This window comes from Nelusetta ayraudi, unplaced genomic scaffold (assembly GCF_046127955.1).
Source record: "Nelusetta ayraudi isolate G7.1 ecotype Tasmania unplaced genomic scaffold, CSIRO-AGI_Nayr_v1 ptg000011l, whole genome shotgun sequence".
In the NCBI taxonomy this organism is placed as follows: domain Eukaryota; kingdom Metazoa; phylum Chordata; class Actinopteri; order Tetraodontiformes; family Monacanthidae; genus Nelusetta; species Nelusetta ayraudi.
The window spans coordinates 23,545,853-23,572,954 of NW_027466061.1; the positions used below are offsets into that span (position 1 = coordinate 23,545,853).

The following is a 27,102-nucleotide window of genomic DNA, read 5'->3' on the forward strand; positions in this document are numbered from 1 at the left end:
ATATATATATTTTTATTTCCCTTGTCCGGTCTGGCCCTGATGAGAAGCAGAAATGTGTCTGAATGTCTTTATGATGGCTGACAGAATTTATTCTCAAAGGTAGAGCTTGTGACCCGAGGGTGTGAATCAGGCAGGTCAGTTCAGGAACTACCCGTCGAGTGGTTTTATTATATTTCTGTGAATGAGTGATATTCTGGCCATGACCGGACAGAGGGAGGGACAGGAGGAGGGAGAGAAGGGGGAGAAGAACAAAGGGAAGAGGTTCCTTGGATGAAGCAGACATTCAGGAGGTGTGGTCTAACAGTAAGTTCCTATATTGTGCAATATGTACAGTCGGTGTTGTTTTGTTTGCCAGTTCATGAGGATTGTTTTCTTGGCAATAGATAATGAGGTGACCAATATGCGAGGTTCTGCCTTATCTGAGGTGATATTGGTGAAGAAGAGTCATTGCTTTCTCTGCATTGCATTGCAGAGGAAGATCACTGCATACCGAACCCAGAATTTATTTACTAGTGAGCATTGCCAAACAGGAATTATCTGAAGCTTTAGCTGTGCAGTGTGAGCAGGTCTGAGAGGCAGTCATGCCCATCTTGAACATTTGCTGTCCAGTGTAATGAGTTCTGTGGAGTACTTTGTATCAATTAATACAAGGTGCAATTGTATCAATTGTAGGTTAGGCTGTTTTATCATTGACAAGGTATTTAAACAAATCGTCCATCAGAAATTAATTTGGCAAAAAATATTAAGTGTGACAGTACCGACTTGCAATAAAAGTTGGCTTTTCTTCTTGAAGCTCCGGTCTCAACTGTTTTCAGTTTGTATTGGAGATTCAACTATCATCCTCAACCATCATAGTTTTGACGACAGCAGGAAATGCCATTTGATAACATTTTCTCTCCTTTCCTACTTACTGGCTGAATCAAAAGTATACCTAAATCCATTCGTTCATTCATCTTCCATACCCGCCTACTCCCGAGCTCAGGGTCACGGGGGTCTGCTGGAGCCTCTCCCAGCTGTCGTAGGGCGAAGGCAGGGTGACACCCTGGACAAGCCGCCAGTTCATCGCAGGGCCACATAGAAACAAACAACCATTCACACTCACAATGCACACCTACGGACAATTTAGAGTGTTCAATTGACGTCACATGCATGGTTTTGGAGTGTGGGAGGAAGCCGGAGAACCCGGAGAGAACCCACGCAGACACAATGAAAGCAAATCAAAATATAACCTCACTGGAGGGAAACGTTTGTATTTGTAAATGTGTTTGTAAAATAAAATATTTTATCAAACCTCAAGAGTAAACACAAACCTGTGAACACTGAAAATGTATTAGTATTAATAAACCAATGATATTGAGGTATACAAATGCTGCCCAAGACACCAATAGGCTGTTACAAGCTGATTTCACTGTTGGTCTGGGAAACTGATTGGTCCATTCAAACATAAATGGTTTGTCTCGTCACTTTTCAAATCATTTTTTGAAAGGTCCTCATTGAACGGAACACTTTCAATGATCTCCCTCTAGAGAAGAAACAGGTGAAAATAAACCATTAGTCATGAAACGTTCCACCTAGAATGCCATGTTGTGAATAAGTAAAGGAGCATGATATTTATGGAAATTTTATTTATGCATTTAATTATTTTTCCCCCTTTTTTTTTTTTTACTGGACTACAGGAGATTCTATCATCAATGAATCAGCAAAATAATATGAATAACAATAAATTTGCCAGTTCAAACAGAACTGCATTTTAAGAGACATCAATATTAGATTAATTAGTAGGAAAGAAAATGATGTCACTTCCCCAAAGCTTTCGGACAAAGCACAGGAAACATGACAGCAGGAAGACCGAACCAAAGAAAATGCAGCCAATGACAGACACTCTGATTACAGAAGGCTTGATCTTGGTGTGGAAAGTGCGTCTCTCACAATAAAGTGCCATTTATTTACCCGAACACGCTCAACACGTCTGACCCAGATAGGAGCCCAGTTTGATTGTTGTTGTCTCTTACGTAAGTGACCCAGACTCACTCTCCAAAACTCAATTTATCACTGAAAAATCATCATTGCAGAAGAACAAAAGAATTTGGGAGCTGCAACGAGAAGCCTGTGGGAGGAACTTGGCGTGGAATAAATGGCATCCTGTTTGTGCCACAGTGTGACTAGCTGGGTCAGCACCACACGAAACAACAACAGCAGCCACGGCCTGATCACTGTCTACGCTTCAACTTCAGCACAGGAGCCTCACACATTCGCACTCAAACAGCAACACACAACATAATTCTCACAACACACAACAACACTTTCCCCTTATGATACCTTTTGGCTCTGGGGCCAAATACGTATGAACAATTCATCGGCTGTGCCCTAAACGCACCATTTCACACCTTCCTCCTCCGTGTGGACTGGAATCGAGTGCCTGCTGCTAGCGCGTCATCAAATTGGGCTTCTTAAAGAAACTTCTGACACTCAACTGCCACAATGTTTCCTCTGATTGAAGCCACTGAGGTCATGCATCAAGAGAGACAAGGGCCAATTAGTATTGTAACGGTCAGTTGGACTGTGTTCTGTTCTGCTCTGTGTTTATTTGATGTTAATGGTGTTGGTGAATGCTGTCCAGTGAAGGCAACACACCTGTGATTGGCTGATGTCACGTGTGTGTGTGTGTGTGTGTGTGTGTGTGAGAGAGAGAGTGTGGGAGTGAGAAAGAGCAAATATCCTTGCCACCAAGTGGTCAGGGGTGTAAATTGCAACCTATCAAAATGACCGACGGCCTTCAGATTTTTCCGTCACCATTAAAAAAAAAAAAACCTGTCAATGATGGAAAATACCCGGTTAACGCAACCTCTACAAAATAATCCCATTAGAAATGCATATCAAATTTTGGTCAGACTTTAGATTAGAGAACACAACTACCATTAACTACCTACGAAGTTAGGGTTAAGGAGAAGAGTTAGGGATAAGGAATATGGCAATGGTTAACGGGGCAATAGACAATTCTCACCATAGTCAGAAAGGAATATGTTGAGAATAAAGGTGACATTTGAATATTAAAGTCAAAGTTTTCGTGAATATGAGGTCAAGTCAAAGTTCGAAATGTCAAGAATAAAGTCAAAGTTTTGTGAAACAAAAGGCTCCATGCACATGCTCCATGCTCCATGCACATGCATGCATCATTAAGCTGTCCATTCCCAGAGATTTCATTTTGCACAAAGGGGCAAACTCAAGGTGATGCAGCATTACCGCTCAGACCTGGGAGTCGACTGGATGATTGTGTCACTGGCAGCTAACAGTGGTGGGCTAAAGTTACCCACAGTACACAGGAAGCTACGCTGGAGAACATCGACGTGACAAGGCTTGTGCACAGTGCCTTTGGTCTTTGATCACAAAATTCCAACCTTATTCCCAACCTTATTCACAGTACCAAAACTTTGACTTTAAACTCAAAATTTCTACTTCAGTCTCAAAGTTTCTGCTCGATTCACAAAATCAAAACTTAGGCTTCAATGTCAAAATTTAGACTTTAATCTCGAAATGGAAACTTTTTCCTGGAGTCTTGTGGCCCTAATTCTCTCCCGTAGGTCTCACACCACAGCGGAGGTGAGGACAGAAGGAAAGGGAGGGCACCTCTCTTTCTCGCCGAGCCATTATCATTCCAGCATCTGATAATAGTCGGGCGTTAACTTCACAACATGGGTGATTTCACTGAGCCTCCCTCTGACCCCATTAACCCCCTGCAGCTCTTAATCCCCGCCATCCTTAGAAGACCAGCGTCATCAGAACAAGTTGCCTCTGCAGTTTGATGCTAAATTGTCATATGCAATGCTGCATGACACAGATATAATTTCTTATCTCCATGGTGTCCTGCTAAACCTTTTGAACTGCATGCTTTTGAGTGATGATTAATGAACAACGTGTGCAATGACAGCTCTCTGACTCATACAAAACAACCAGAGCTGAGGCATTACTTACAATCAGAGTGACGTATTTTGTGCTTTGGGGCCATTTACAAAAATATAACTACTAAGCTAACTAACTAACTAAGCCAAAATCAACTTGCAGGCCAGTTACACTCCGAGGCCATTGGGTCTGATTCCGCTTGAGTGTGAAACATTTGCATTCGCTACAGCAACAGGTAAATGGAAAGTCTTTAATTCAGCTAATTCAACATCCCCAAACCAGCACCTCGACTTTGGTGTGCTGGTATCGATCTTAATTTGTCATCCTTTGAATAAGCAAAGCATATTATGCTATGATTGTTCATCACTTCTTGTCTGTAAAAGTGTCCAGCTTGTATGTTACCAGAGCAGCAAGTCCATCCTGGGTGGCTCCCTCAAGCTCCTGTCTGTGTAGGTGATATTTGCATGTCCAGACCTCAGCCCTCGGAATGCATGTATTTCTTGTTGTTGTTGTTGTTGTTGTTAATAGTAATATTAATGATAAAAATAATATTGATAAAAATGATAATGATGAGAAGAAGAAGAAGAGGAAAAGGAAGAAGAAGAAGAGGAAGAACATAAACAAGTAGATATTTTAAGTACCAGGAAATTATAGCCAAATCGATATATAAAAAAAACCCTCATGACCAAGACCAAGCAAATGAAAGGACTTTAAAAAAAAAAAACTTTTGTTTTCTAAGAAACGTGTATAACATCTAAACATATAGAATTTTTTGTATTATCTCATGTTAATTATGGGAGTCTGACACAAACAGCATGTTGTGGCATGAGGGCCTCACACAGTAAGAGTGGAGGGAGGTTTTTATTTTCCTTCAAGGGAGTCAAATTTCCCCTAAATCTGTGGCTCCGAGAGTCACTCAGAGGCTCCCAGCTGAACTGAGGGAGGCTTTGTACTGAGAGTGAGAAGTGAGAGTGAGCGAGAGAGAGGGAGAGAGAGAGAGAAGGAGGAGTAGGAGAGAGAGGGAGAGAGAGAGAGAGAGAGAGAGAGAGAGAGGAGAGCTGTGCCACTTCAGGTCTGTAGTGTGTGGCAGTGGAACCTCTCCACACACTAAGGCGGACTTCCTATTCAAAGTGGATCTTTATTTGTACGAGAACTACGATGTGTCCGGGGTAAGTGACTCGGTACTCAAACTTTCTCCATGTGTGCAGAGAGCAGGTGGTGCAGATAAAGGTGCTTTTTCAGCAGTGTCACCTCATTGTGATGGAGACATTATATTGGCACAGCTCACCTTCCAGCCACTAACACTTGAAGTTCATCAGCATTTAAAACAGCGTAAATCATTTTTGAACACTGTAAAGACTGACCGTTTTGAAGCCTCTCCTGAAGTGACTGATGCTCCCACCAGGTGGTCTCTCGCCATCCTCGCCGCTCTGCTGTGTCGGCTGGCTGCTGCTGCTCGGCAGGTCACAGAAGGTAGGACTTTCCCCGTGCGTCAAACAGTAAAGCAATGCAGCTCATTCAGGGGTGAAACACACAGATGCTTTATTGCAGTGAAGGTGGCCAAAAGTAACCCAATAAGACATTGACTTTAATAGAGCACATCATTTAACAATGGCTGGACTCTAATGAATTAAAAATGATCAAGCTTTTTATAAACATGAGTTTTCTCTCCTCCACGTGCCTGTAAGGTGTAACAATTACCTTTTTAAACTAATATGTGAGTGTGTGTGTGTGTGTGTGTGTGTGTGCGTGCGCGTGTGTGTGTGTAATTCCTGCAATGAGTCCTGTTACAACATATTTAACTATCTCAACAAGAGTCTTTAAAAAGAGTTTATTCCTACCAATGACAGGGTCTCTGTTCTTGGCCACGCACTGCTGCAGCTTCACCACTTTGGAGCTGCTTTCTTTTACTCTGGGACTCTGGGTTGTGATTCCAGCTCAGACTCAGACTTCCAGCCTTTGCTGTTTAAAGTTACACCGAGGGCATCGGCGACGTCGACCAAACCAGGCCCCAGTGACTGCCGCTCTCTTAATAATGCCATGCACGCCCCTGACCCCTGTTTTACATTTCTACACCTCTGTCTGTCCGACCCCTGCTGTGATGCTGCTCTGATGCTGCTCTGCAGGAGGCAGGCGGCCTGTTTGTTTGGCAGCTTCCTGTTGTTTGCCCGGTCCAGGCTGCAGACAAGTCAAACGCCACGCCGGCGCGAGAAGTGAAAGTCGGTGTGGTCACGGCGCAAGTCGCTGCTGCTGCGCTGTGTGTTTAAGGAGATTGAGAGCGTCGCTCGTCAACACTGTGAGCTTTAAAGAGGCAGTGATGCTCCAACACACTTGTCACTAGTTTAATGCCTGCGTGTGTTGCGGGTGTGTGTGTTGTGTGTGTGTCTGGACTGACTAGTGGATTGACTAGATAACTAACTTAATGTTTCAACGTAATTAGGTAGCCTGGTATACTAACTTGTTTTACTTTTAAGAATTCTTACTTTGTTGTAGCATCATCGCACAGGTCTGCAAAGTGTGAGTGAGTGGCAGCACGTACAATGAGTTCCTAGCGGTGAAAACAGACTTTATAAACCTGTGGATGAACAAGGTTTTAATTATGTTTGGATGAAGTCATATTCAAAAGTCCCAGGTTGTGAAGGTTCAATGTGGAGCTCTGGCTCTTTGTGAGAAAAATCCATCCTTGACTGAGCCGAGCGAGCTGCAACTGGGGTTGCAAGGTCGATGCCCGAAGGTATCATTTATTTACTGGTTGTAATTAAGTTTTCTGTGCTTGTGTTTACTTATAAAGTAAAGGTGACCAACAATTTGTTGGATGAACCCGATGCATTAGTGGCCAAAGAAGCCAACACTAACAATGAATTGGAACACCTGCATTTTCCCTATGTATTGTCTACGTTTAATGCCAGCTTGGGTTTTCAGTTGTACATTGACAGGTGTTTGAAAGTGCAACATTACTTCCTGTTATCCAGTCCAGTTGAGACAAGATGTGCATTGGGAGGATGAAACATCAATGTTTTTCCTGACCCAGACAGCTGGCTCTCACAACTTTGTGCTGCGTGAGATTCTGTCCACTATGGATGGTTCAATTTAAAATTTTTACACTTTATTTTTTTCCAGAGGAACAGTTTAATAGATACACTGAGCAGCATCACATCTACCATGTCTCAATAGGAACACTGAGAATAAACTCCTTTTCAGTGCAGTGCTTGTTTTTCAGTTTTCACCACACAGCAGCATGACGCCGATGTGACAAAATCACTTCCACCAGTTGCAGTCGCTCTTAATTGCAGCGTGTTCACATTAGGCAGAGTTGAGGGATCTGAACCTCTGCATTAAGGAATTTGTCTATTGTTTGGTATGGATAGAGAGGAAATGTCAGTGTTTTCCACAATCCTGACCCCACCCAAAAGGAAAAAGGAGAACTCTCTTATTCCTGCCGACGGGAACCTTCACTTTCCATTTAGCTGTGGTCGAGTTGCTCCCAAAGGACTCCATGTTTAGCCAATAAAAATGATTGTGAGGTGATCCCAGTGGGAGGTCGCTCAGGACAAGACGTTCCTCTGTACAGTAAAACCCTGTGCCACCATTTACAGTCTCACACATCCTCTGCCATGTTTTGGTTGCCTTTATCAGAGGTTAAGAAACCTTTTGAAACTCAGGAAAACATCATATTAAAAGCACAATTATTCACATTTTTTTTTTCTTTTTGAATATCTTGCACTAGAACTCAGTTGAACCAGAAGACTTACAGTTAGTTGCCTTCCCTCCTAACTTTAACGCTGTTTGTATTAAACTCCCACCGAGGCTCCTCTCATGTTTTATGAGTCGCAGTTGGCAGTCAAACACGATGTGTGAAACAGCCTCTACCTAAATGTCTGTAGAGCTGAACGCCCTCCTGTCTGGAATGTGCTCATTTAAGCCGCTGACTTTGATTCGAACCCAGTTGGGCACAATGAGCCGACTGTAGAAGGTGTCATTGCTCTGCTAGTGTAACGGTCGCCTCGATGGGATTTTGCGTCCGGTGGCGAGAAAAAATGAGTCACTGGAAACCTAAAGAATGAGAAATCGCTCACTGCTTGTAGAGTCTTTTGGTCTACAAGTTCTTGTTTTCCGTGACGTGACCACAACCTACAGGATCCCAGATTGCACAGAGGGAAGGGAAGGGGACTCAGAGTTGAATGCTGCAACAGACACAAAGGTGAACCAGCATCCTGAGTATGCTATTGTTCAGGACGTGGAGATTTACAGCTTCTACCTGCAGAGATTTTCATTTTTTTTGGAAAAAGGAATTATGAGAAAAGTAAAAAAGGAGCTGGTGAAAGTCAGGCGCCGCTTAATGTTGATGTTTAGGTTCACCGTTTCTCTGGTTACGGCATTAGAAGTCGATCATGAGTCGTCGTCAGTGTGTACTGTTCTCTGTTAAATGTGGAAAAAGGGGGCGAAACGCAACAAAGAAACTATTTTTTGTGTTACCATGAGGGAATCTAAACCCACAGTGAAACAGTCATCCATTGGCTAAATGTAGATTCTTTTTTTAGTCCCACAGTTATAGATATTCTGCAAACTCACAAGCAGCGCTCTACCTTCTGGAACTCACCAGTTTGACTGTGATGCTAAACGGCTCCTAAAACTGAACACACCTCCCCAACAGCAATTGGCTGAGTTGTATTTTTCAGAAATGAGGATCCAAATATCCGGTGTAGAACTCAGACCGCGGGACTGTTATGACATTAGTGTGTTTCCATAAAATGTTGAGCGAATTTTGCTTTTGCAAAGAAATTGCTTTAAATAATGAAAGTATAATATTTGAAAGTGAAATGATTTAATGCAAATCAACGAGGCTACATGAGGTGTAGTTTGGTCACAATGTGTCATCCAGAAGGTGGACTAAACTTAACCAGCAAAGAGTGGATGGAGAGAGGAAATACAGGCAGGTGTATAATATACAATATTATAATATATACTATATACTATTATATATATACTATTATATTATATACAATATAATAGATCTTTGGCCACGTGACCTGAATGTTTACTGTAAAACCTTTTGTGCATTAATTAATAATTAATCAATTACTTTTAGTTAATGAAATGTATTACTCTGTCTCATTTGTCCCACTGTGACTGCATACCTGTGCTCAGTTACAGAGTTACTATTTTTGAAAACTCCATCTAATATTCTTCTTATAGAAATGTCGTAGTCAGACATAATCAAATAATGCTTTAAATCATAGAAGATCACTTTTAAAATGATATATGCATTGTTTCCCTCGTCTGAAACAGCTGTGCTTTATTCAAAGCCGTCCAGCCATCAGCTTCTCCTGCAGCCTCCGTGTTTGGAAGTTCTGCTCTTTGATTATTTGTGTGTGGACGAGAAGCAACAGCTCAAACACTTCTCCTCCACTCAGCCCTGATCCCCTCTCCTGAGCACAAGTAAAGGCGCCTGATCTCCAGCATGTTTTTTGTTTGTTTGTTTGTTGTCAATGCTCCAGAAAAATGTCTTGACATCAAGACACCACTAGCCTGACCCTGCTGTGACACATCAACATGTTAAATCAAGAAAAAAAGGCAGTGTGGATGCTTTTCCTGTCTCAGTGCAAGTGTTTATGAAAGGAAGGTGTTTCAATGTGCTCCTCATTTAGTTCTCTTTCTATCCTGAAGGCAGATAAACTGCAGAATCCCAAACAAAGACAGGCTTCTACTCTGTCTCCCTCCACCATGTGACTTTTAACATATCCAAGAAACAAGCCTTGTGGCAAATTCTTAAGTGATTTAAGGCGTATAAATTTTGCTGTATCATTCGCTTTTCATGTGTTGACTTCGGATGCTGGTTTTGGTGCAAGCCTTGTCACTTGGCAGCCAACTTGGGAACGTCAATGAAGTGTCCAATGAGACCAGAGCCTGATCAAAATGAAGGAACGTTCTGACGGGACAATCGTGTGGGAAAGACTGCTCGTGAAATTAGACTCAAATGACTTTTAAAACAAAAAAAACAAAAAAAATGCAGAATCATGTTGTAATCGCTCTGTTTCCACACACAGTTCTCCACTACACATGCTCACAGATTTCTGAAACTATCTTCACTTGAAGAACTGAATCCGTGCTGGCCATAGTGAAATTCTGTAGATGTAGTTTGAGAGGAAGCATGACTATGCATAAGCTAATGCTTTGACTATCTAATATTCTACACAGCCTTAACCAGCTCACTCAGAGATCGACTGCATTGTGTTTGTCATCCGTCGCAAAAAGCTACTGTGCGCACGCACTGTTTGAAGCAACACGATTGGCTGATCATTTTTCAGGTTCAATAAGAGGACATGGTGGACAGCACCTTTGCGATCCTAGAATTTCCGATTGGAAATCGATCCGAGTGCCTTGAAGGCTTTTGGTTCAATCTTGAAAATTCTCTCCTGTGCTTCAGTGATTGGAGGAAAGATCTATCTATCTAAGATCTGGCAATGCCTTCAAAAACTTCAACCTTTCCTTTCTCATATGTAGTAGGCAAACGTATTTGCAGTTTCTTTTGCATGTAAATCAGTATTTTAAGGGGACGGAACAACCCGGCACTGGAAAAACTGTGTGGACTGCCGCTGAAACAATAGTGAATTTGTTGTGCCACTTCTGTGGGTAGATGTCGGGCTGTGGTGCTGACTGGCATGAGCTAATATTTTCCTGCCACACTTTTCCTAAAGGTTGCCTTTCATTCTGAGCGACTCTCATCAAATCTGCACAATGCACAATACTGAGCGAAGGAGCCCAAAAATGAGAGGACGACATCACCGCGCTGCAGTGCAGGACAGGACTGATCAGACATGGTTCCCACACCGTCCGTAGCGAGAGTGCTGCGAGGGCATCAGTGTCACAGGGAGAGGCAAAAAAGCAGATCACACTGCCTTGCTCCTCTTCTCCTCTTCTTCTGCTCTCCATTACCATTCGTATATTCTAGGAGATGAGCACCACGTGAGCAGCGCTGAGAGGTTGTTTGCTGCGAGCACAAGACTGGCAGCTGAGCAAACATCGCTAACACCCCACGCTCACACGCTCACACACACACACACACACACACACACACACACACACGCTCACACACACACACACACACACACACACACACACACACACACACACACACACACACACACACACACACAACCACCCGGTCATGCATACTTGCATGGCCCGTTTCTTTTTTCTTTTTTTTTTTTTCCAAGATTTAGATTTCAGAATTTGAGATTGATTTGCATATTTGGTTTCTTCGGTACAGTACGGATGATGCTCGGAAAGAGGAATGATTTTTTATTTTAATGCAAAACCTGGAAATTGATTGGAAAACATGCCTGTCAGCCAGCCAACTATGGTTTGAGACTTTAAAATGACAATTACAAAACATAACCAGCCTGCACCAAGCTGACACTATGTTTAACTGAACTCTCACCACAATTCCCTCGACAAAACCTCCTATTTTACTGTGAAAATGTCTCTCAGCTGTAACAGAACAACTGTTATTGTAGCTTCCACACTAATCTCATTAGCAGCATCAAGTCTAACGGTTGTTTCTTTGCCATCTTCTTCTTTGTCTTGGCCTGTTGTAGATGTCACGTAACAGTTGTTTATTGAGGTCTGCCACAGTTAGGAAGGTGCTGATCGGTCACTCAGTCATATAGGACCGGTTAAAAAGTAATAGCTTCAGCAGGACTTCAGACTCACATCTTTTGTCATTCAGTTGCAGCGCGAGTGGAACACAACAATATACTCTGAAAGATACTTGTGGTGTTCTTTAAATTAAATTAAAGAAAAGGAACATTTCGGCACCCATTGCAGCACATCTACTAGACAAGCCTTTCTTGTATGGTTATGATTGAAAATTTTATTTACGCTTGTTTGTTCACGTTTTTTGTTTCATTTTAATTAAAATAAATTAGGTAGTTAATTAATTAGAAAGTAAGGGAACTGACTGAACACCTGTGCATTAGAAATGACTGTGTTTGTGTTTTGTAATAAACGTAATTATTAATGAATGATTATTGCCTGCAGAGGTAGTAGTAGTAATAGTAGCAGTAGCAGTAGCAGTAGTTGATGTAGGTACAGTTGTAGATCTCTACAGATCTCTACAGATCTGTAAATCTATAAAGCAGATTTACAGATGAACTGATGGACTAGCATCACTTACAGCGTTGCTCATTGTCCTGTCCAGCTGCACCACTCGTCTCAGCAAGCTCTGTGTTCGGGGGGGTAGAACAATGCAGTGCAGCCCAGCATGCTGGATGACCTCGTCCTCTCCATCTCTGTGGGTGTTTATATCCGGAGGTGAAGTCAGAGGATAGCAGGGGGTTTTGGCTTAAGGGCAGAATGAGGTGACAGCGTGAGACACTTGCTGTAATGGAAACTGTCCCTCTGCAGATGTTCCAACTCTGACCTCTGACCTCCTCACAACTCAGAACAACAAGGCATTCTTTTATCGACATACATACTGCAGGCTTTACAGTTTGCCAGCAAGGGAGTGTGCGCGCGCCTGTGTGTGTGTGTGTGTGTGTGTGTGCGTGCGCCTGTGTGTGTGTGTGTGTGTGTGTGTGCGTGCGCCTGTGTGTGTGTGTGTGTGTGTGTGTGTGTGTGTGTGTGTGTGTTTCACAGGCAGCTGGTAATTCATAAATCTATCACACTCATCTAACATGAGTTTTAATCCCTGGTATATTACTGTTGGTGTATTTATTTGCATTGTTCACTGTATGATGTTTCAAATGGCAGCAATCTATGCATTAGCACACCAGCTAATGTCTGAATGTTTCCAGTTATCAAACCTCACATGGCAGCTTGTTCACTGAGATTTCAGGTCTGAAGCTTCACTTCTTGCCAACGCTTGTTTTTAAGTGATCTTTTGACACCGATCGACTAAATTTTAGCTGTGATGAAACCTAGGAATCAAACTCCTGCGTGATCACAGCATGTCAGCATGAATGAAAGGAAACAGTGGTGAGAGCAGCGATGTTGTCTGATTCAGACAGAGACGCTGGGGCTGAAAGACAGCAGGCATAGCTGGAGGCAGGAGAGATTTAAATGATTAGATTGTCTTTGGGAGGCAGGATGGAATGGATCAGGAATGAGTCCGTCAGGGGAACAGAGCACACAGTTGTTCTTTTTCTAGTGTGTGTCCCTGAGAGTGGGTGCGAGCAGCTCACCTGTGCAGGTTAATCCCACCCTCAGGTCACTCCCACCCTCTGATCACCTCCCCGACCGCCACTGTTCTCCCGCTTTCCTCTTTCCTCCACCAATTGTCATCCAATTTTCTTTCTCTCTTTAATTTGTTCCAATTTTCGACCTTTTTTTTTTTAAAGAATCTACACTTACTTACTCACTAAAGCTACATCTACTAATGTTCTGGTGTTTCATCACCGACGGAGATGAAATAACACGCCGTCATGTGATGCCACGTCTGATTGTGTTATCACTGCTAAGCTAAGACAAGTACAGCTCTTGAACCTTGTCTGCAGTCAAGGCGTGCTGAATGGAGAGGCAAATCTCAGAAACAATCTTTATTTATAACCCAGCGAAACATTGCCTAAAACACTGTGTAAAACCATTATTAGCAGTCCTTTCCTGAGATTGTGTCAATGATTGAGGCTGTCAAAATAAACTATAAGTAACGTATAAATAAAGTCCTTTGAACTCCTTTTTTCCCTTGGACTTTAAATTTAGAAACCATTTGCAAGGCCTATGAGTTTCAGCTTCATATTTCACTCCACTGGTGTGAGACATATCTGAAGCACACCTGACCCACCCACATCAGCAAGCCTTTCTTCACCATATGGGGAAGACCTTGTCACAAACTCCACTCGCTGCTCAGTGCTCCTCTGTCTTCCCCGATAAAAGTTGTTATGTCTTCAACACGTCAAGCCTTCCTTGTTGTGCTTGCTGGGAAGCAAACCGATGCTGACTAATGAGGATGGTAATTAACTCGCAGGTCAAACTGTTCCCTTGCCTGCAGGTAGTTCCTTTGTGTTGGCTGGGGTCAGAGGTTAAGCAGGAGGTTCACAGAGCGTGAAAAACCCTGTGACTGTGCATGTGCGTGCATGCATGTGAGAAAATTAGGTGTACCCTTATGCATCCACGCAGTTTCATCCATGAAGTGTAAAAAAAAAAAAACAGCATCCAGTGAGAGTGGAATGGTGTCAAGACCCCAAGTGCTTTGTTGCACTGCTGCAGAGGAGGAGAGTGGAGCTGTCTCTTCAAGGCAGGAGACTCTCTACCTGAGTGAAGAATCATTTTGTTGAACTCACCTTCTAATATTAACTTCTCCTTTAAGCCTTATGGTGGTCCTACCACCCAGGTTCATTGTGTAGCATCAGCAGCAATGACAGGACTCACCTTGCTTGCTAAATCTTACTCACTGTGCCTTCGACATTGTTCTTGGTTTTGAAATATTCACGCCCCACACAGCAACACGGAACTTGCGGGGTTGCAAGCCCAGTCCACTTGAACTTGCGACTTGAACTGAAACGAACTGTGAGCTATTAGAATGTACCACTGCCACCCAGCGGTGCAACTGAAAATTACATTTCAGCAGTCTACCAACGCTTTTACCTTTAATGTGACAAATGTTCTTGAAGCTTTTTTCAGTCTTCAAAACAAATTGCAATTAATATTTTACTATTTGCTTTACAGTTAAACTGTGCACCACCTACAAACTGTGTTCTTTCTCATCTAAATGAAGTTTACATGTTACTATATTTATTTTCTTTCTTTTTTTCACAATTTTTTCTTGAGGGCACTTGTTTTCCTTCAAAAAAGGTAACCAAATTAGCTTGCAACTCTGATGATGCAATGCAAACGCCAACAGGAAGTCTGCATAATCATGATGAAATATGTTGAAATGTGAAAATGAAAACACCTCAGAGAAGGAGAGGAAAGTAGGGCAGGAGAGGCAGGTTGGAGGTGGTGGGGGAGGTGCCTGGGAGAAACAGTAGTGTAACACTGGCTTCATTGAGGACTTAGCTGCAAGTTACAATCTGCATGTGTCTTGATGTCTGAAAAAGGGGAATGTTTGCTGTGTGATTACCTGGGAACAGGCCCTGTCTGTGAACTTCTTGGCCTGGGCAAACAGTTTACATAACTTGTGTTTAAAAGCATGGTGTGCAGATGGGTAAGATGGGTTGTATTTTGTTTATTGCGTCTTATAAAAACAATCTTATGCTGTCCAGATATTGTTGTTAATTATAAAACTGTATTTTGAGCACTTAGATATTTAAATAGGCTTTGGTGGGTGAATGGGTGAGTACAGAAATCTTAATTTTCCATCTGTGTAGAATACTGTGTGTTTATTTTGGGCTGAACAAAGTCTATTACCTTAACCTATTTTTCAAATTCTGCCCCGCAAATGACTTTCTGTGTTGTTCTGGCACCAAAACAGTGGCTGCTGAGCTAAAACCTCTGCCGCTCTAATTGGCAGATTGTTCACTCAAAAATTCATAGTGGGACCTAAAACACTGGGAGACAGGAAATTGACTCACTTTTGCTGTGTGTGTAAGAGTCTTAGAATCACTTTGTTACTCCTACGGATCTGAATCTGGCTAAAATATCATGTCCAATAACATTTTGCAGGAAATGTCTGTTCTTTCCTACCTGATATTCCCTGAGCCCTTCTGTTGCCTTAAAGCGTCCCTTCATATTAGGCTCCTTACTAATGTCATCTGCAGTCGGTTGAACCTACTTTTCACTTGGGACTTTTGTTGTCTCCGTGTTGTTGCAAGTGACTCAGAGTACAGTGACAGTATGTTTTGTCAGCTATCGTGTTAGATACCTTTTCCAAAAAAAAAAAATAATAATAATTACCAGCTCACATTAATCCCATTTGTTTTGTTTATAAAAAAAGAAAGAAAAAAGAAAAACCTGCAAAACTGCTGAACATCGGCTGACACTGCTGACTGAACTGACAAATACATAACTGGGTGTCAAAAAAACAACAACAATAGAATCCACAAAAAACACAATCCATTTCATTATTTGAATCCATCATTTGGATTTTAATAAACCCACCTAGAAAGATGATATCTGTCACCTGTTAACAGTTCATATTGTTGTATTTTAAAGTAATGTGAATAAGTATAATTTAGAAGACGCAGCGGTAGAAGTATAGGTAGAATGGGATATATAGGAAGTTGAAACGACAGCCTGCATGCAGTATGGTGTATGGCCACTGGGTGGTGCTGAAGACACACCTGACAGTGCTCGTAGAAGGCTGACTTTGTTTTCGTTGACATTTTTAAAGTTACTGGAAATGTTAATTTGTGTGTGTGTGTGTGTGTGTGTGTGTGTGTGTGTGTGTGTGTGTGTGTGTGTGTGTGTATGTGAGAGAGAGAGCTCTCACTGTGGTAACATTTCCTGCATCCTCAGCTGAAGGTCTCATGATCCAACCCTTGACCTCTATTTATCACATTCCCTATTGTTGTTTCTGTTTAATTCTCCTTCCTGAAAAAGCTTGAAAGTATCACAATAGCAATAATTTGAAGAGGGTGAAGACATGACATACACATGTGTATAAGCAGTTTCAGTCAGAGTTCATGAGGCCAAACTCATGTGGCCTCACGTCTGCTCCTCCTGTGACTTTGGTTTTTCTGAAGTCATTTGAATGGTTGTTTGCATGAATGTATTCATAGCATCTCCATGTGATAGGCTATGACAGTAAACCAATTAGGGATTATTGTTGGGGCGGGTTGCTAGGTAGAGTGGGAAGTGAGAGAGAGGTGAAGGGTGAAGGGGTTATTCTTCCTGGAATTCAGGGGCCCTCAGAGGGGTCACCACCTATACAAAAAAGAGGTTTCCGAAACACTTGTAAGAATGTGGCAGCTTTTTGCCACCTTACTGCACACAAAAGTGACCACGGTCTTTATGTTGTTTACACCATCATGTGCGATAGAGGTCATGTCAACGATCACTTGCGTCCTTTCAGTTTGCTCAGGCAGGCACTGATCGTCGTTTTGCAGGTCAACTAACCTCTTTGTCCTCGGTGTTCTGGTAAAACCACAACCACACAGTAACGATCAAGTCAATAGATGGAGAAAAAAAAAAACCCACACTAGACGGACTTGTATGCATTTTTATTTTTATAGGAAACTAAAGATTCTGCTGGTGTTCCATCTTACAGTGACAGCAGAGGTCATTTCCAGAGTTTCCCCTCTGTATTTTGGCCACATGCTAAAAGAGTTTTCACCTGTTGTAAAAAAAAAAAATGTCTCACATATCACATTTTTACTATCTTTGGTTTACAGGGTGTGGGCAGTTCTTTTTTCTGCAAGTGTAACATGTTGGACTGTTGGTTTCTTTCCATCTGCTTCTTACTGTTGAGTCTAACTGAATGCTTACAACTTACACTCTTGGATAGTAGTCAGTTGAAAAATTGGAAAATTCTCTTGGCCGCTTTGTGATTTGTTATGTTTCAGGGTAACATGGCAGTTAATCTACATCATCATTTACACATACAGTATACATTTAAAAAATACATTTATTTTGTGTGCTCATCAATTTCGTTATTGCTCTTTCGATATCCCTCTATTATTAATGGTTGTTAAATATGAACAACTAATTACACACTTTTGTCACCAATTCGCATGGACAGTTTTAAGTTGTTTATGTATTGTTGTGGGGACAGCAAAAACAACTCAGAATAACAGATATATAATACATAATAATATTAATAATATATCCCTCTAAATCAGTTATTATCATCTGTTATTAAAAAAAAGTGCCTACTAACATGTGAACGTAGCCAAAGTAAACAACAAGCTGTGAAGCCTGCCAAAGTGGCAAACTTCCAAAAAGCCAGATTCTCGTCTCACTTCAATCGCACTGCTGAATAACATTATTGTAAATGTGTCATGTGGACAAATGAGCCACTATTAACAAGCTGCAGTGTTGACTAAGTCTGCTGCATGTGTTGATTGGAACTGGACACTTACAAGCAGGCCCCCTGCCAACATTATGGGGTGATAACGTGCTAATGATGTTGTTCACAGCTTGTAAAACTTCAATTCATGACAGAGGTCACAGGTCGAATGTTGTCAAAAAGAGCCTTGTGAGCTTTTTCAAAGCAGTGTGGATTAAAAAAAAAAAACCCATGCAGAACAAATGCTGTTTGGTATATGACCATGTAATATTGAACGTAGACTAGAATTCCCATGAGAAAAATCCACTGGAAAAAATGATGCTAGAAAACTGGGTATCGTAGCCTGTCCCTGCTGTCTCAGGCTGAAGGCAAGTAACCAAACAACCATGTCAAACCGAGGGAGAATTTTGATCGGCCACTTTGCACCTCTTGACAGAGGAAAACCAATTAACTTGGGAACCCAAACAGGCACAAGGAGAACAAACAAGAAAGTTCTGGGTTGGAATTGAACCTGCAACCTTGCCCTGAGATACCTGTGCCAGCCACAGAACCACCACGTATTCTTCCTTTCCTCCTTTTTTTTAACTTTGGGTTTTTTTTTGGCATCCGGTTTGACTAATAATTAGCTCATATTCAGTGTGAAGGGACAAGACCTCCCCACTATAAGGCTGGAGACATAGGTACTTGGACTCTTGTAGATGTGTCTTTATTAGTTTTTACAAAGAGCAACATCCTTTAGGATGTGGAACAACAATGTGGAAGCTGCGCTATTTAACAGTGTAACCGTGTTATTGTTGTTGAGTGCAACGAGCAAAGACATTCAAGACTGAATGTCATTGCTCTGCCAAGGAGATGAGGGACTGTCCAACGTGTTTCTATTGAGCCATGACTCCTGAAACAATGAAGAAGAAGAAAATAACAAAACTCCAAGACCTTCTAAGTGCAGCTCTGGAGAGCCAACCTCACAAAGGGTCAGTGGGTAACGGACGGGTGAATGGTTTTATGATACTGTCTGTGTAGGGTACACAGATGGATGGCGGGGGGTATCAGGGTTGATTGCCATCCCCCTTCCTGAGCCCCTTTTACCCATAACCCCCCCAACCCCCCCCCCCCTCCCCCCGTAACTCTGGATAATCCGTGTCTAATCAAGCTTCCTGTCCTGGTGGGGCTGTTCCCTCGGCCCATCTTCAAGACTTAAACCCATCTTCTGCTCCATTAGAGACCACCCAACCCCACCCAAACCCACCCAACCCCACGCATCCACCCTCTACCCCAGGGCTACTCAACTTAAGATGGCTCAGGGGCCACTCAGCAAAATACCAAAAGGTATTGGCTTGAGGGCCACAAGCTGAAAAGTCCTGTTTTGAACGTGACAAGTCTAATGATTAAGAAAGCACACACAGAACAGCCACATTTCCATCTATAATGGCCAGGCCAACCTCATTGAACCAAAAGATTGTCATGGATGGAATGATGAAATGATGAAGTTATCAAATTAGGCTTTATTCACAAACAGAACAGGTTGTAAGTCAAACAATTCTGACTGGAAAAGATCAATGACTCAACTTATATCCCTGAAATGAAAATAAGTCTTTATTTTGTAACAAAATAAAAAATATTGTTTAAAAAATAGAAAAAATAATAAGATAAAATAAAACAAATACAAATTTGTGTTTTTAAAACAAGACAAATAGCCTTTTGGGTTTTTCGTGAGAAAACGACAGCATTTTCGCCACTAATCACCCCAGGTCTGGCTGGTATGCAGAGGTTGCTTGTTATGCAGGTGTTTTTTGTTTTTTTTTTCTTTTCTAATGTTGTTCCCAGGTGGATATTCATCAGCAAACTCCTTGTTCTGATTGTGGGTATCATGGTGGCGTTTAAGATTATCGCGTTTCATGACAGCAACTGGTCTTTTTGGCATAATGAGGCACACTGGTATGTTTTGTAGCACCACAAATGCAAACTCTTCCTCCCATTTTCGTTGAAAGACTCTGTGTTTGTCTGCGATCTTTCTCTCACACTTGGCCATGTCTGCTGAGACCACAGTTTCTCTGTGCACGCTTGCACTTTCTCGTACAGAGGTGTTGTTGTGTGCGGACTGAGCGCCTCTTGGCGCGGAACGCTGTCGTGCTCCTAGCTAAGTGTAAATCAGACAGCACCCCACGGACAGCACCCACTTCTTGTTTGTGGGTCAAACACTGCATACGCATGATCGCCCTCTTGAGGAGAATTGTTAGTAATCATTTATTCATACTGAGAATTGAAGCGTTCACTCTGAACATAGAAAAATCAGATTTTCATTGGTATGATCATGACAGGCCACATGTGGCCCGCTGGCCGAGGGTTGAGTAGCGTGGCTCTACCCCTTCCCAAAGCCCTCCTCAAGTGTGCAATGGCGTGCAGCCATCATTTGCGAGAACCTGATAAAAGGTATCAATCCTTTGCCCGAGAGCAAGTAAACAAAAACCAGTAACCACAAATGTGTCATTTGCACTGGTGTCTCTCTGAGCGGTCAGCAAAGAACAACAGGTCTACAGGTCCTGACGTGTTGAATTGCGTGAATGAATGTTTTCAGTTTTGCTGCCACCTGTTGTTGATGGCCTGATGTGTTCTGACTGTGACTTGTTTCCCTGATTATTTTAGTTTGGCCCTGTTGTGTCTCTCGTTTGCCAGCTTGTCTTTGTATATTCATTAGCAAGCATTCTGGTGTTTAGTCTGATTGCCCCTGCCTGTCTACTTCGTCTACCTGATTCTGGTTGGACCTCCTGTGTTTTAATTGAAGAGACGAGCTGGATTATAACCCTCTGTCTCGACCTTTTCCCTTTTACATGTGGGCGCTCCCTACAGTGCATGATATTTCTGAGCAAGCTGCTGAACAAAAACAGCTCATGTGCCGTTGACAAATTCACGGCTCCAACAGTGAGCCATTGCCTGATCATTTTGCGACCAAAAGCCCAATTTTCTCTCGCATGAGGAAGGAGTCGAGACAATTAGGTAGGAACTTCTGATGTCATATTTAGTGATGATCTCTGACAGAATTGGCCAAAAAAAACCAAAAAAAACAAGTTAACTAAACTAGCAACTCTCCAAACTTTAATGTTATTTTTTTTGGAAGTATTAGCACAAAATGAAAGGTGAGAAACAGAAGGTGAGAATAGTACTTTGAAAACCCGCCTACCTGGCCCATGAATTTCCCATGCCGTGAAGATTTATGTTTTTATGCTGACTAAGGGTAGAATTGTTTTGAGGGAGCATTGAGCAATAAATCCCAGCCTTTAAAAGCTTAATCAGTTCTCATATCCTGAGTCAGTAGCCACTGGATTGCAGTGGTATTGTATTGAGTGGTTATTGCTAAACAATGTGATTTGCTTGAGTGTCAAGGAAACTAGCTCTGTGTTTCCTACAGCAGTATAATTATTATGGAGACATTGCTTCACATGCAATATACTCTTATTCCCTTATCAAACTACGTCTTTAGGAAAAAATTAACCTCATCATTATTTATCTTATCTTTCTTTTCTTTCGATTTCTTCATAATGCATCCAATTTTGAAAGCTGATGCTATTACATGGTGCCTTTTTGTACCAGAACAGCCACCAGAAGGGCAAAAGTATTATTTGTTTGTCGCACGCTTTTCCTACAGACCCATTGTTGTGAGCCTTGATCGTATTGTTTGAAGGACCATCACCCAATGGTTCTACGAGCGCTCCAATCTGACCCTCATGGTGGACCTCCACAAACATTTAGAGAGCCCGACAGAACAGGCATCCCTTTGTCATCAACAACATGGGGCCTCTCTCCCTGACCACTGAGCTGCAGCAGACACAAAGTCCTTGCTCCAAAAAACGCTCCCTCTCGACCTTTTGGTTGGTTGCTTGTTTAGCCTATATAATTGTTGATCTTAGCTTTCATTCTCACTATGAACACAGATGAACAATCTGAGCACCATTTGTCCAATGGACGAACCTTCTAGCAGAGGCCGGTTTAGAAAACTCGTTTTTTTTTTAATCAGGCAAGAATGATGAGATGAGAATCAAGAAGCCAAACGGTGTACATGACTAAAACATCACTCTAATGTTTGAGGTAGGTCAAATGTACCTAATGTGTGTATGGTCAGATCAGTTAATCTTTCATTATTTTTTTTGAAACACCCCTTTACAGAGAAGAAGTAAAGAAATATTTTTACTGCTGTTTATTAAAAAAAAAAAAAAAAGAAAAAGGTGCAGTTTAATATTGTTTCTTTATTAATGTATTCGTAATACATAGTTTGATTTAACAGCAGAAAAATCTTTAGTAAATGTAAGAATTCAAGAAAATGTTCCTTTGGCTGAATACTGTCAATTTTATTATTATTATTATTATTATTATTATTATTATTATTATTATTGTTATTATTATTATTATTATTATTATTATTATTATTATTATTATTATTATTCTCTGGCACTGCTTTTATTCAACCAGTTGGATGTATTTTCTGTCTCATAGGAAACACGGGTGTAGCGGTCTTTATTTGAAGAGTTTTTTTAGACTAACGTTTTGCATATTCTAATTATTATCCATGATGTCACCTTTAAACATAAACTGTTTCCATTTATAAATGTATAAAACATTTAAGATCTTGAAATATCATTTTTTAAAGCAACTCTATTATATTTTCTACCTCAAACATCACTTCAACTCAAGGAAACTAGAACGTCACCCTCTGCTGACCAGAGCAGACACGCTCAATGCGTCAGTGGTAGGGCTGTCAATCTTCCTGTTAAAAACTCTAATTGAGTCTGGAATGATAGTTTCAATTAGGGAGAGAAAAAAAACACAATGATATATGTGAACAACATACTCTGCCACGCTGATGCCAAGGTTTTTTTTTGACAAGAATCAACTCTAAGCCTGAATCCGCTGTTTGACCTGACATGATGCACTTGTGGTGTGAGGTTAATCACAAGTGTGGGCGAATGACGACAGGGAAATACTGAAAGAAAGAAAGGGTAGTGGTGGAGGAGGAAGAGGAGGAAGAGGAGGAAGATGAAGAGAGGAGATGGGGCGGAGGAGGACTGAAGTAACTCTCTAATCCGCATGAGGACACAAGTGTGTGTGTTGAAGGTCGCAAGAGGAGAGGGAGTGTGTAATAACCGGAGAGAGGAGAGGGGTGAGATGTGATAAGAGAGGGAGGACGCAACAAGAGAGGGAGGGCAAAGGGAGACAAAAGGAGAGGATAGTGAGAAGCAGAGTCCATTGCTCCCTCGTCACTTTCCGCACCACCTCCCTCACCTCCTGCAGGATTACTGACTTTTTCAGCAGAACTCTGCACGGGCACCGCTTGGTATCCGGACTTTACTTTATTCGTTGATTTTTTGCGGAGCGACTCCACTCAGGATCAGGAGGGTGTCTGCGCACTCATGCGACACCCACAGTGAGCAGGATGGGAGTTTCACTTCACTTTTCTCTGGCCCTCTTTCTCCTCTTCTCCTCGCCTGTGCGAGCCCAGTGGCTCAGTCTGTTCTGGGCGATGCCCAAGGTGAGCACCACCTCCCCGCCGCCGTCACCGGCCGCCACCGCCACCGCCACCGCCGCCTCCGTCTCTTCCGCGGTCCCTCCCGAAGGGTGGCCGACGACAGAGAGCGGGGTGGCGGCGGCGGCGGCGGCGGCGGCGGCGGACGGATCCCGGGAGGACGGAGCTCACACGGAGGTGTCAGTGCCGCCGAGCCCGGCAGCAGAGTCTCCCTCCACGCCACCTGGGACGTCACCTCCGGAGCAGGTGGCGGGCGGAGCGAGTCGATCCAGGGCGCAGCACAAACCACTGAGACAGTGGAAGCGTGGTGAGGAGATGCGATTATATACCCCCCCCCCCCCCCCCCCCCATTTTTGGTTCACTTCGATAGAGGTGCCAGTTCGTTTGCTTGAAATCAATTGCAGGAAAAACTGATTGAATGGGTTCAATGTAAAGCGCTTTGGGTCCCTTAAAAAGCACTATACAGTCTGTCATTATCATTATTATTATTATTATTATTATTATTATTATTATTATTATTATTATTATTATCATTATTATTATTATTATTATTATTATTATTATTATTATTATTATTATTATGTGAAGCTGTTTTTTTTTTGTTTCTGCTGCCATAGAAATCTCTCTGTAACATCACATGACATACATGACAAGAATCTGTCACAGTGTGTGTGTGTGTGTGTGTGTGTGTGTGTGTGTGTGTGTGTGTGTGTGTGTGTGCATGTGTGTGCAAACCCACTGCTGCTGCTAAAACAGATGTAAACCTAGCACATACAAAATAACTTTCTCTTGATATATCAGAGATATATCAGAGTCATGCCAAAAATGACATTTTTGCCACTTCCCTTTGAGCTCTGTCTGGGTCTGTATGCATGGGCTGTATCATTTGGAAAAAAAATATTCTTCTCATTAGTGTGTCACCCACGTTAAATGTGTTTGAGTGGATTTTAAGTTCAGATGCTGTTGTCTTTCTTGAACCAAGTGCCAATGGAGGTGGCTTTAGTGCAAGAAAAAGAAATGTTCTCGCAGTTGAGCTGCAAAAACTGAAAGGATCTGAGTGAGAATACCTTTAACAGAAGCTGAAAGTGTCTTTCATTCTTACAACCTTGAAACAACTCAGCTGGAAATAGACTGAGCTACTGATGAATGTGTCCGGCGAAACAGTGAGCTTTCAAATGTGAAGTTGGAAATTCTGTGTATAGAAAAGGACAACAGCGTGTTTTAAGGCACAGTTAGTCATGTGGATATTCTTTATTTGTACTATACCTTAAATGCATTTTAATGCAGTACAATAAAAGGCATTTGTCTTTCCTACCCTTAGACCACTTCTCATATGTATAATAGAAATACATAGATCAAGGGTCTTGCTCCCAGTTAGCTGCCATTTTGCATCGTCATATTTCTAAGGAAGCCTGATGTGGACAATCCTAGGTTACCTGACAGCGTGTTTCGTAATTATGGTGACTTCTGGCATCTTCAAAAAAAACCAACAAAGAGGAGGTGGACGAGGTATCCAGGTTTGGGTGCGCAGGCCACCATAGTTCACTGGCAAGCTCAGGAGTGGGAGGGAGAGTGAAAAATGCTGCAATCCCACCTCTTCTTCAAAATCTCCAAATACAACACACTTAACCTTTGATGTCTTCCATGCTCTCTCGTCATGTCCCAGTACCTCGTCCAGATGCTCTGGAGACCAGCCATAGCCCTGGACCCCAACATGTGAAACATTTCTTCCCTGATCTTTCACTGTCAGAGAAACTCAGGGAGACTGGACCAAGGTGTCAGGCGGGTTTTGTTTGACCTCAACAGGGCCAAAGCAGGCTTAAAAGGTTACGTGTGGCCGTGCGAGGGCGTTGTCGTGAATTGTGTGAGAAGGGTGTTAATATTGGTTTTATAAGTCTCCACAAGCTGATCAGGAATCCGTGCAGCCAAAATGATGAGGATTATCTCGTGGTTGCAGCGAGGAAAAAATGTGAAGCAGAGAGGAGAGCCGTTCTCCAACACCACTGGCGAGCCTCGAGCCACATTGACTCAAGTCTCGACTGAGGACGAGTGCTGCTCAAAGTCACGCCACAAAATGAGTCATTCAGAGATAAATAGTGAATAGTGATTGGCAGAGGATTCACCATCTCAAGATCTTTGTGGGCTTAAGTTTGGGGAAAAGACGGCAGAGAAACTTTGCTAAGTTTGTGCAATTTAATTTCTTCTGTGACATCATATAATGACATGAGTGAAGTATTTCACTTCCTTGGAACCTTGCAATACTGACATCTTTTATACATCGCTTAATAATGACATACTGTACATATGCATGTAAGATATGATATGGAGTTATAAGTCTGCTTCATTTATGATTTCATCATGAATATTTTCAGCTGGATGACTTTTACCCAAATCAGAATGCACAACTTAGCCTGATTTTGACTTTCACTGTGGTGCTGATTGCCTGTTTTGCGTGTAAAGTGTCTTTCACCCCTTGTAGTGTAATATAATCAGAGTTATGGCGATCTGTAATCTGACATAGCGATTGTCATAGTGAACGACAAAAAAAAAAATGTAATCCGTACTGAGCGTCATTGCTTATGAACTGACCTGCGCTGTCCAGAATTATTAGCTTACACACACAAGATCTGCTTTCTTCTGCGTTCTCTGCCAAAAAGTCACAACATTGACCTAAATAGACTGGAAGTGTTTCTCACAGAGGTGTGTTTGTGTCAAGATTCAGCTTGGGAAGGTACGACAGATTTCCGCCATTTTCAACTAATGACTGACTCCTCTGGGAGATTTGTCATTTGTATTTAAATTCTCTTTCTCTCTGGACACCTCGGACCCTTTGGGAATTTTTCCTGCGTGCAGTAAGAGCCTGAACACGGCTATCTGTGATTGGCTGCCGTCCAGCTTATGGTTGGTAATAACCACCAGCAGTTGCTGCTGCCAAGTCAGTCTGAGAGCAAATTCCAGAAAAAAGAAAAAAAAAAAACTATCATGCATAATTCCCTAAATGCGTTTCTCATGGTGACTTTTCTCTGTATCTCTTGCTGCCAGTCATTACAGAGCATGTAAAGGCTTGACATCTGGACTGGGGGTGTGAAGGTTTCTGTGCGTGTTTGTGTGTTTTGAATGCCCACCTGTGTTTGCAACAATAAATGTGTAAAATTCTCTCTTCCCCCCCCCCCCCACACACACACACACACCCTAAACCCTTTAATAAGATTTGCTTCCGGTTGGCCAGGCTGATGAATTAGAGACCCTAAAAATGTTGGCCTGTCTGGTTTGAGGTCATTCATGTGTGTTCACGTGGGCAAGAGGTGTGTTTGATGTGTGCAGACCAAATTCTAGCTATATGTCTGTCCCTTGTCTGTGTGTGTGTGTGTGTGTGTGTGTGTGTGTGTGAGAGAGAGAGAGAGAGAGAGACGGCAAGAGACAAGTAGCGTTACTGGAATGCCGAGGTGAGAGCTGGTCACTACGGGAGGCAGACTCCACCGAGGGGGGAATGGGAAGGCATCTCTCTTCACGTACACAGAGAAGAGTCTAATTGCTGGCTATTAGGTGTGTATTTCTGTTTTTGAAGGATTAAGTGTGTGCAAGGCAGGGCAGCCAGGCGTGCAGAGAGTTCGGATGAAAATCAAGTTCAATTAAAGCGATGTGGAGAAGATTGCGCCGTGTCCCATCCTCCCTCCACCCTGATGTGCTGTAGCAACCAGCAACACACTGCTCAGTCAGGCTTGTGCTCCTCAGAGTCATGATTAAGGGGGATAATTAAGCAACTAGTGTCCCTCATTAAACAGGAAAAATGACCTTAGCAATG

The 27,102-nt window shown here is 42.3% G+C and overlaps 1 protein-coding gene across 1 annotated transcript in view; it reads left to right on the plus strand.

The window, feature by feature from the left end:
- The first annotated feature begins 22,922 nt into the window (after window positions 1-22,922).
- The window catches only part of col15a1b (collagen, type XV, alpha 1b), a 30,759-nt gene continuing 26,579 nt past the window's right edge, over window positions 22,923-27,102 (plus strand). The window contains exon 1 of the mRNA XM_076022016.1: window positions 22,923-23,604. Within this exon, the coding sequence (XP_075878131.1) occupies window positions 23,208-23,604 (397 nt within the window). The 5' untranslated portion in view covers window positions 22,923-23,207. The remainder of the gene's footprint in view (window positions 23,605-27,102) is intronic.